This window comes from Electrophorus electricus, chromosome 18, assembly GCF_013358815.1.
Source record: "Electrophorus electricus isolate fEleEle1 chromosome 18, fEleEle1.pri, whole genome shotgun sequence".
NCBI lineage: Eukaryota > Metazoa > Chordata > Actinopteri > Gymnotiformes > Gymnotidae > Electrophorus > Electrophorus electricus.
The window spans coordinates 1,433,722-1,444,871 of NC_049552.1; the positions used below are offsets into that span (position 1 = coordinate 1,433,722).

Here is an 11,150-nt window from a genome sequence, read left to right on the forward strand (position 1 = left end):
AGGTGTGCGCGTGCCAGGTGAGAGCTACAGGTAAGATGTGTGTTTAGTTCGTCTGATCTGTGTGCAGGTGTGCGCGTGCCAGGTGAGAGCTACAGGTAAGATGTGTGTTTAGTTCGTCTGATCTGTGTGCAGGTGTGCGCGTGCCAGGTGAGAGCTACAGGTAAGATGTGTGTTTAGTTCGTCTGATCTGTGTGCAGGTGTGCGCGTGCCAGGTGAGAGCTACAGGTAAGATGTGTGTTTAGTTCGTCTGATCTGTGTGCAGGTGTGCGCGTGCCAGGTGAGAGCTACAGGTAAGATGTGTGTTTAGTTCATCTGATCTGTGTGCAGGTGTGCGCGTGCCAGGTGAGAGCTACAGGTAAGATGTACGCCTGTAAGAAACTGGAGAAGAAGAGGATAAAGAAGCGGAAGGGAGAAGCCATGGCACTCAATGAGAAGCAGATCCTGGAGAAAGTCAACAGCAGATTCGTAGTAAGATTCTCCGCCTCCTCCTGCCTAATCCCGCCTCCGCCCACATCCTCTCATATCTTCTCTTCATGAATACTGAGACATTTCATTCTGTCCTGTCCTCCCCAGGTTGGGTTGGGTCTGGATGGTAGTACATCAACTCAAACATCTTATGCAAATGAACACCGTGAACTCTCTACCTCTCTCCACACTGCGGTCTGACCCCTGGTGCCTCTGTCTCCCCGCCTGTCTCAGGTCAGCTTGGCGTACGCGTATGAAACCAAAGACGCTCTGTGTCTGGTTCTCACCATCATGAACGGGGGAGACCTGAAGTTCCACATCTACAACATGGGCACCCCAGGCTTCGAGAAGGAGCGTGTCCAGTTCTACGCCGCTGAGATCTGCTGCGGCCTTCAGCACCTGCACCGGGAGTCCATCGTTTACAGGTGAGAGCACACACACACACACACAGACATATACACACGCGCACACACACACACACACACACACACACACACACACACACACACACACACACACACACACACATAGACATATATACACACACACATATATACACACACACACAGACATATACAAACACACACACAGACATATACACGCTTGCACACACGCGCGCACACACAGGCATATACACGCTTACACACACACACACAGACATATACACGCTTACACACACACACACAGACATATACACGCGTGCACACACACACACAGACATATACACGCGTGCACACACACACACAGACATACACGCACGCACACATAGATATACGCGCACGCACGCACGCACACACACGTACACAAACATACACGCGCGCGCACACAGACACATGCGCACAGACACATGCTCATGCACATACACACACAGACATATACACACACAGACATATATACACACAGACATATACACACACACACACACATATACACACGCACGCGCACACACACATACACGCGCACACAGACATACACACACACACACACACACACAGATATGCGCACACGCACGCACACACACACACACAGAGACATATATACACACACATACACAGACACACAGACATATGCACACACACAGACATACGCACGCACACACACAGACATACGCACGCACACATAGACATATATACACACACACATATATACACACAGACATATACAAACACACACACAGACATATACACGCTTGCACACACACACACACACAGACATATACACGCTTGCACACACACACACACAGACATATACACGCTTGCACACACACACACAGACATATACACGCGTACACACACACACACACAGACATATACACGCGTGCACACACACACACAGACATATACACGCGTGCACACACAGACACAGACATATACACGCGTATGCGCATACAGACGCGCACAGATATACGCACGCGCATGCACACACACGTACGCACACACATACACGCGCACGCACACACACGTACGCACACACATACACGCGCGCGCACAGACACATGCACACACACACGCATACGCACGCATATACACACAGACATACACAGACACACACACAGATATACACATGCGCACGCCCACACAGATACGTATGCACACACACGTACACGTGCGCGTGCGCGCACACACACACAGACATACGCACGCGCACACACACACAGAGACATATACACACACATACACAGACACACACAGACACACACACACACACAGACATACAGGCATACGCACGCACGCACGCACGCGCACACACAGACATGCATACACGCGCACACACAGACATACACGCGCACACACAGACATACACGCGCACACACAGACATACACGCACACACACAGACATATGCACACACACAGACATATGCACACACACAGACATATGCACACACACAGACATATGCACACACACAGACATATGCACACACACAGACATACGCACGCGCACACACACACAGAGACATATACACACACATACACAGACACACACAGACATACAGGCATACGCACGCACGCACGCGCACACACAGACATGCATACACGCACACACACAGACATACACGCACACACACAGACATATGCACACACACAGACATATGCACACACACAGACATATGCACACACACAGACATATGCACACACACAGACATACGCACACACACAGACATACGCACACACACAGAGACATACATAGACACACAGACATATGCACGTACGCATACACACATACACGCAAGCACACACACATGCGCGCGCACACACACAGACATACACGCACACATACACGCATGCACGCACACGCGCACACACACGTGCGCACGCACACACATACGCACACACGTACACACACACACACAGACATATGCACGCACACACAGACATATATGCACGCATGCACACACACAGACACACAGACATACACACACACACACACATCCACATACGGACACACACACATCCACATACGGACACACACACATCCACATACATACTCAGACATATACACAAGTGTATATATATACGGGGACACACACACACATGGACACGCACAAACGTATACACACACGGACACACACACACTTGTACATGTGCACACAAACACACACTTGCACAAACCTGCAATAGCCAACTGCTTCACTAAACCCAGTCTGGTGTGTGTGTGTGTGTGTGTGTGTGTGTGTGTGTGTGTGTGTGTGTTTTCTTCAGGGATTTAAAACCAGAGAATATTCTCTTAGATGATAACGGTAAGCAGTCGTGCTGTATCAGTCATGCTGTAACAGAAATGTTGTTTGTTTGTTTATTTATTTGTTTGTTTATCAACCCTGGTTTGCTCATGCTCCTCTTCCGGACTCTTCCGTGCAGGCCACATCCGCATCTCGGACCTGGGGCTGGCCATCAAAGTGCCTGAAGGAGAGTCCATCAGAGGGCGCGTAGGGACTGTGGGATACATGGGTGTGTCATCACCGCCGCACGTTCCTGGGAGATGTGTGAGGGGTCGTGACCTTTAGCTCGGGCTTCTCCTGTGAGGTGCTGGAAGGCGTGTCTGGAGTTCTGACGGCTGTTTGTTGGATTGTTTTTCTTTACAGCTCCGGAGGTAATCAATAATGAGCGTTACGGCATGAGCCCGGACTGGTGGGGGTTGGGCTGCCTGGTGTACGAGATGACGGCCGGACGCTCGCCCTTCCGTGCCCGCAAGGAGCGAGTGAAGCGTGAGGAGGTGGAGAAACGCGTTCAGGAGGAGGAGGAGGAATACAGCGACAAGTTCACGGAAGATACCAAAAACATCTGTAGGATGGTGAGACGCACATACACACACACCCCATGTACACACACACACACACACCATGTACACACACATACACACACACACACACACACACACACACACACACACACACACATACATACAAACACACATACATACACACACACATATACACACACACACACCATGTACACACACACACACACACCATGTACACACACACACACACCATGTACACACACATATACACACACACCATGTACACACACACACACACACACACACACACACACATACACACACCGTGTACACACACATATACACACACATCATGTACCCACACACACACACACACACATACACACACCATGTACACACACACACCATGTACACACACACACACACACACCATGTACACACACACACACACCATGTACACACACACACATACGCACACACACCATGTACACACACACACACACACACACACACACACACACCATGTACACACACACACACACACACCATGTACACACACATATACACATACATACACACACACACCATGTACACACATACGCACACACACACACACCATGTACACACACACACACCATGTACACACACACACACACACACCATGTACACACACACACACACACACCATGTACACACACACACACACACACACCATGTACACACACACACACACACACCATGTACACACACATATACACATACATACACACACACACACACACATATACACATACATACACACACACACACACACCATGTACACACACACACACACACACCATGTACACACACACACACACACACACCATGTACACACACACACACACACACACACATATACACATACACACACATACACACACACCATGTACACACACATATATACACACACACACACATACGCGCACACACACACACACACACACACACACATACACACACACTCACACACACCCCATGTACACACAGACACACACATGCGCACACACACCACACAGACACACACTAAAGTGATGTGTGTTTGGATACATGGTTGGGTGTGCGTTTGGATCTTAAGTATAACAAACAGCTATTTTTCCTCATTCAGATTGTTGAGTTCAGACACGTCACGCCTGCATCTGCATTTCTGTGTTAATCAGTCCATGTAACCGCAAAAACGTCCAATCAGTGAGGTTTCCTTTGCATAGTGTTGGATAAGAGGAGTGGTTACAGGAGTTGGATAAGTGGGGTCAGTGGCGTCTCAGTGGTGAAGGTACTGGTCTAGTAATCAGAAGGTTGCTGGTTCAAGTCCTACTACTGTCAGGTTGCCACTGTTGGGTCCCTGAGCAAAACCCTTAACCCTCAGTTACTCAAGTTGTGTTCAGACAGAACTGTAAGTTGCTTTGGATAAAAGTGACTTACAGTAAAAGGGTGATTAGCCATGTACTGGGAGTGTTGCTTGATTAGTCAGGTCTGGATTTTGGAGGCATCACCTTTGGTCCCAGCTCTGATTTCTATGACTATATAGGCCTGTGTGTGTGTGCGTGTATCTCCAGCTGTTAGCCAAAGATCCCAAGCAGAGACTGGGCTGTCAGAGACTGGGCTGTCAGACGCAGGGCGCTGCAGAGGTCAAAGCTCACGCCTTCTTCAAGAACATCAACTTCAAGAGACTAGAGGCCGGCATTCTGGAACCTTCCTTCGTGCCTGATGTGAGGAGTTTAGACCTGCTGCTGTTGTCATCATCTCTCCTCTTTCTTAATATCTAACTTTCCCTCCCTCTCTCTCCCTCTCTCCCTCTCTCTCTCTCTCTCTCTCTCTCTCTCTCTCTCTCTCTCTCCCTCCCTCTCTCCCTCTCTCTCTCTCTCTCTCAGCCCCGGGCTGTGTACTGTAAAGACGTTTTGGATATTGAGCAATTCTCCACTGTTAAGGGTGTTAATCTGGACCAAACGGACAGTGATTTCTACTCCAAGTTCGCCACCGGGAGCGTGTGTATCCCATGGCAGAACGAGGTGAGCTGCACTTCCAAAACACGAGACGGACGACACGCACAGGAAGGGCGGGAACTGGAGCAGGAAATGTGGAGAGCCCACTGACCCGGAGTTCTTAGAGCCACTCTTTACCACTGCAGCCTGCAGAACACGTTAACTTTTAATGTACCCGCACTCACACACTCTCTCACTCACACACTCTCTCACTCACACACTCTCTCACTCACACACTCTCTCACTCTCTCACTCACACACTCTCTCACTCTCTCACTCACACTCTCTCACTCACACACTCTCTCACTCACACACTCTCTCACTCACACACTCTCTCACTCACACACTCTCTCACTCTCTCACTCACACACTCACACTCTCTCACTCACACACTCTCTCACTCTCTCACTCACACACTCTCTCACTCACACACTCTCTCACTCACACACTCTCACTCACACACTCTCTCACTCACACACTCTCTCACTCTCTCACTCACACACTCTCTCACTCTCTCACTCACACACTCTCACTCACACACTCTCTCACTCACACACTCTCTCACTCACACACTCTCACTCACACACTCTCACTCTCTCACTCACACACTCTCTCACTCTCACACTCTCTCACTCTCTCACTCACACACTCTCTCACTCACACACTCTCTCACTCTCTCACTCACACACTCTCTCACTCTCTCACTCTCTCACTCACACACTCTCTCACTCTCTCACACACTCTCTCACTCTCTCACTCACACACTCTCTGATTCTCTCACTCACACACTCTCTCACTCACACACTCTCTCACTCTCTCACTCACACACTCTCTCACTCTCTCACTCACACACTCTCTCACTCACACACTCTCTCACTCACACACTCTCTCACACTCTCTCACTCTCTCACTCACACACTCTCTCACTCACACACTCTCACACTCTCACACACACTCTCTCTCACTCTCACACACACACTCTCACTCTCACACACACACTCTCACTCTCACACACACACTCTCTCACACTCACACACACTCTCTCACTCTCGCACTCACACTCACACTCTCTCACACTCTCTCACACACTCTCACACACACACTCTCTCACTCACACACTCTCTCACACTCTCACACACACTGTCTCACTCACTCACACACTCTCTCACTCACACACACTCTCTCTCACACACACACACTCTCTCACACTCTCACTCACACACTCTCTCACTCACACACACACTCTCTCACTCCCTCACACACACACTCTCTCACTCACACTCTCACTCTCTCACTTACACACTCTCTCACACTCTCACACACACACTCTCTCACTCTCTTTGTATGTGTCTTCTTCTCCTACAGATGATAGAGACAGAATGCTTTAGTGACCTTAACGTGTTTGGGCCTCAGGGGTCGCGACCCCCTGACCTGGACTGGAACCAGCCGCCCGAGCCCCCACGGCGTCGCCTGCTGGACAGGATCTTTAGGAGACATGTGAGGATCACCTCATCCCCCACCGAAGAGCGTTCACGACAACACAATAGTTAACCCCAGACCAGGTCAACCTCTCAGCCCCGCCCCCACAGCACTGCACACCCGCTGTGACCCCGCCCCCTCCCCCGAGTGTAATCTCTCTCTCTCTCTCTCTCTCTCCACAGCAGACCGTTGCTCATTGTTGAGCCCCGTCTTCCAGCGTCAACTCTGTTGACTCCATGTCAAACTCTGCCCCCTAGTGGAGAGACACCTGTGGGACAGCAGGGAACATGACCGGCGGGGACACTGACCAGAGAGAGAGAGAGAGAGAGAGGGAGAGAGAGAGAGAGAGAGAGAGAGAGACCAGAGTGAAACTCCTCCTGACCTGGACAGGCTGGTCTCTAGAACATGGACAAAGATTTTTATTGGTTAGTTTTGTTGTTTTTGTTTCCTCATCTAGGCCAACACTAACCAATCACGGCCCGCCGCAGGCAGGGAGACAAACCGCCTCTTCCCAGATGAAAAGACTTTTTTGGGGGTTTATTGTCTTTTTTTTTTTTTTTTGTCTTTTTTTCCTTTGGTGGTTGTTGTTGTTGTTGTTGTTTATTTTTTAAGGAAGGAGGTCTCCCCTCCCCCCCACCCCTTGACCTTTGACCCAGACTCCCTCAGGATCACAGATGCAGGAAGAGCTGGTGTCAATGTTGTAACGCCAAGCTCTTACTATTCAGGGGATCTCGAAGAGACGCCTCCAGCGAGGGACAGGAAGTGACCTTTCGTCCTCCTGTCCTGTCCCAGATGGACTGAAGAGCCTGCACACGCACTCAGACACAGGCACTCCACCCTCCTCTGCCCCACCCCTTTGCCGGTCCGACCTCAGCCCAGAATGTGCAAAGCCTTGCGTACACTCGGGCCAAAGACGAGAAGTCTAGCTCATCGTTATGGAGGGTGAGGCCAAAGAGGAAGTTTAAAAAAGCACAACGATGAAGAACCTCGAGCTAGTTGTGGTCTCGGTCGTCACAGGAAACCTGCCGTGGCCCGGTTAGTGTGTTAGCGCCGTTAGCACATCAGTCAGGAAGGGTGATTTTCACACAGCCGTCGGACAGATGACGTAACGCCCTGGAAGTGACACGGCATGTTTTGGTTTTGCAGCCTGAACGGTCACTTCCTGCGTGCTTACAGTAGAGGGCGGTAAGGAAGCAGATAAAGACAGCGGCAGACCAGTGGGCGTGGTCTAATCAGCAGTGGGTGGGCCCTAAACCAGCAGTTACACAGACTGACAGCACAACGAACCAATCAGGGACACCCTGTGTACTCTTCTCATCCGTTCCGTTGCCCTTCCCCCACATAGGGGTCACGTACTGTGGGGTGGAGCTCCACCCTTCAGGAAAATGGCCCGGTTTGTAAGCGTCTTGTGTCTCTCCCTCGCTGCGCTCAGTACAGCTGGTGTTAATGGAGTGTTACACGGTCAGTGTGTGTCGTAATCTACTGAGAAAAACAACTCTCCAACCTGGAGCACAGCTGACCATTAAAAATACATCCAGAGATTATCTATCTGTTATTGTTGTTTTAATTATTGTTATTACTATTAGCTCTCAGTATATTTAATCTGATCTAAGCAAAGAAATCACAGGTGTGACGGTAATGACGTGATATTGAAGCACACCTCCACCCAGAGACACGGGAACCTTCCTGTCCCTGATGTCTCCAGTGTTAGACTTCAGGTCTCCAGACAGTCCCAAGCCTCACCCGAGAGAGCAATGCAGTAAACCTGACTCACCACGCCCCGCTCGGTAAACCCTATGATGTATGCCCAGTTCAGTAGACCCAACACTGTACGCTCCATAAAGTACAGTACACACCATGCAGGACACACCACATAGCACACCCAGAACAGTACACACCATTCAGGACACACCACATAGTACACCCAGAACAGTACACACCATTCAGGACACACCGCATAGTACACCCAGAACAGTACACACCATGCAGGACACACCACATAGTACACCCAGAACAGGACACACCATGCAGGACACACCACATAGTACACCCAGAACAGGACACACCATGAAGGACATACCACGCAAGACACACCACATAGTACACCCAGAACAGTACACACCATGCAGGACACACCACGCAGGACACACCACATAGTACACCCAGAACAGGACACACCATGCAGGACACACAGCTCACCTTACTCAGGATACCTCAGCATCTGTCCTCGATCCATTTTTACACGCCGATGTCAATATGTGGAAAATTAAAGAGAAGGAAAATTCCACCAGTTTTCCCGAATTGTGTGTCCTATAAACATTCCAACAATGTCTAATGTGTGTGTTCTTCTAGCTTCCAACGGCGCTGTCGTATCGAGTTTTGAGCTTTTGGTCAGACTGAGGGTTTAGACTGGGAATGAGAGTCAGGGGACCCATAACGCAACCGGACCCCGTCGCTGAACTATGTACGTAAATGAAATGAAAGAAGTAAATGAAAGAAGTGAAACTCCCCTTTAAAGGGTGAAGGGTGAAACTCCCCTTTAAAGGGTGAAGGGTGAAACTCCCCTTTAAAGGGTGAAGGTTTGTTAAGGGTACTGCACACATTACTGAACGTAAACCTCGTGGTCTTTGTCATAACGGCATCACCAGCTCAAACTTGCACTTACAGACGTGTGTTTGAAGCCGGGAGGGCTGTCAGCAGAATACCATCCGGAATACCGTCTGAAATGCCATTCAGAATACCAACCAGAATCCCATCCGGAAGCATTTTTACCCATTAGTGCGTCTGTTCACTCACGCCGGGAGTTCCAGACACAGCTACTTGGAACAGGAAGGTTCTCTGGGGCACGATTTTTAAGTGCCATGTTTGCTTACCTCCCGATTTCTGCGGCGCCATTAACCCAAACGTTTAGACTGAATATTAGATCGATGTTAACTGTGAGCTGTGTATGGTCCCCCATGAGGATCCGTGTAGGCATAGCTACGAGATTCCAGGTCCTGTAGGTATTAATCCGTACATGGGAGGTGTAAGGTCCTTAGTGATTATTCCAGTGGCTAGACTGGGAGGTATAGTAGGAAACTGTCATCCCGAGCCTGGGAGGTGTGTGTGTGTGTGTGTGTGTGTGTGTGTGTGCACGCAGGCACAGAACTAAGACTGGTGTGGGAAGGTGGCGTGTTTATGTCCCAGGTGACGAGAGGATGTGTGATTGTGGCATTTTAAGAGCAATTCTTTTTTTTTTCTTTTTTTTATGTATGTACAGATTTGGAGTTGAACATTGGGTGTGTTTGGGAGTGTTTGGGGTATAGGAACATGTTCACAGTCTTACAGGGATCTTTCTTTGCCATTTACTGCCTTGTGTTGTGTCGGCCTGTTAGATTTGAGAGCGACTTTGATGTTTGTAGGTGGAGTAACAAATTGTGACTGATTTTTAAAAACGGTTAGCATGTGGCGTGGAGTGTGCCAGCACTCACAGGCGATGTGCGGTACTGGTCCTCCCAGAGTCCGGTTCAGCCTCACTCCCGGTGCGGCCAGGGTTTACTGGTTTACTGACACCCTCCAGTGTACCTCATCCTTCTCATCCCATCACAGCTGAACCGTCATGACTGACGTGTCTTCAGTTAACATGCTGTTAGTTTTTACGGTTCTTTTCCCCCCGATACAGTGAAGTCAGCACATTACACGCGAATGCTCTGTCTGTAACGTGGTGTTTTTCCCGTATCGGATATGACGGATGGTTTTTGTGGTGACGTCATTACGCTACATGACAGAGACTTTGGACCAGTGACCAAACAGAAAGGGAAGTTTGATCTGTCCTACTGTAAACGCCGTCATCTCACCACGGACAGACCAGTTTCCTCTCTGCACAACACCAGTGGCTTCACTTCTGTATTTTTATTTTTAGTTTCATGTTTGTTTACTTTTGTTTGTTTTGGTGTGTCATTCCCAGCG

At 49.5% G+C, this 11,150-nt stretch overlaps 1 protein-coding gene across 4 annotated transcripts in view; it reads left to right on the forward strand.

Annotated features, from left to right (window-relative positions):
* grk5l (G protein-coupled receptor kinase 5 like) overlaps nt 1–7,796 on the forward strand; it is a 38,133-nt gene extending 30,337 nt beyond the window's left edge. The window contains exons 8-16 of one of the 4 annotated variants that reach the window (XM_035536178.1): nt 328–468; nt 700–890; nt 3,165–3,202; nt 3,321–3,410; nt 3,545–3,753; nt 5,298–5,450; nt 5,613–5,750; nt 7,089–7,285; nt 7,385–7,796. In XM_035536178.1, the coding sequence (XP_035392071.1) occupies nt 328–468; nt 700–890; nt 3,165–3,202; nt 3,321–3,410; nt 3,545–3,753; nt 5,298–5,450; nt 5,613–5,750; nt 7,089–7,274 (1,146 nt within the window). In that variant the 3' untranslated portion in view covers nt 7,275–7,285; nt 7,385–7,796. The remainder of the gene's footprint in view (nt 1–327; nt 469–699; nt 891–3,164; nt 3,203–3,320; nt 3,411–3,544; nt 3,754–5,297; nt 5,451–5,612; nt 5,751–7,088; nt 7,286–7,384) is intronic. The other 3 variants (XM_035536179.1, XM_035536180.1, XM_035536181.1) reach the window with 3 other exon arrangements.
* Nucleotides 7,797–11,150: the final 3,354 nt, after the last annotated feature.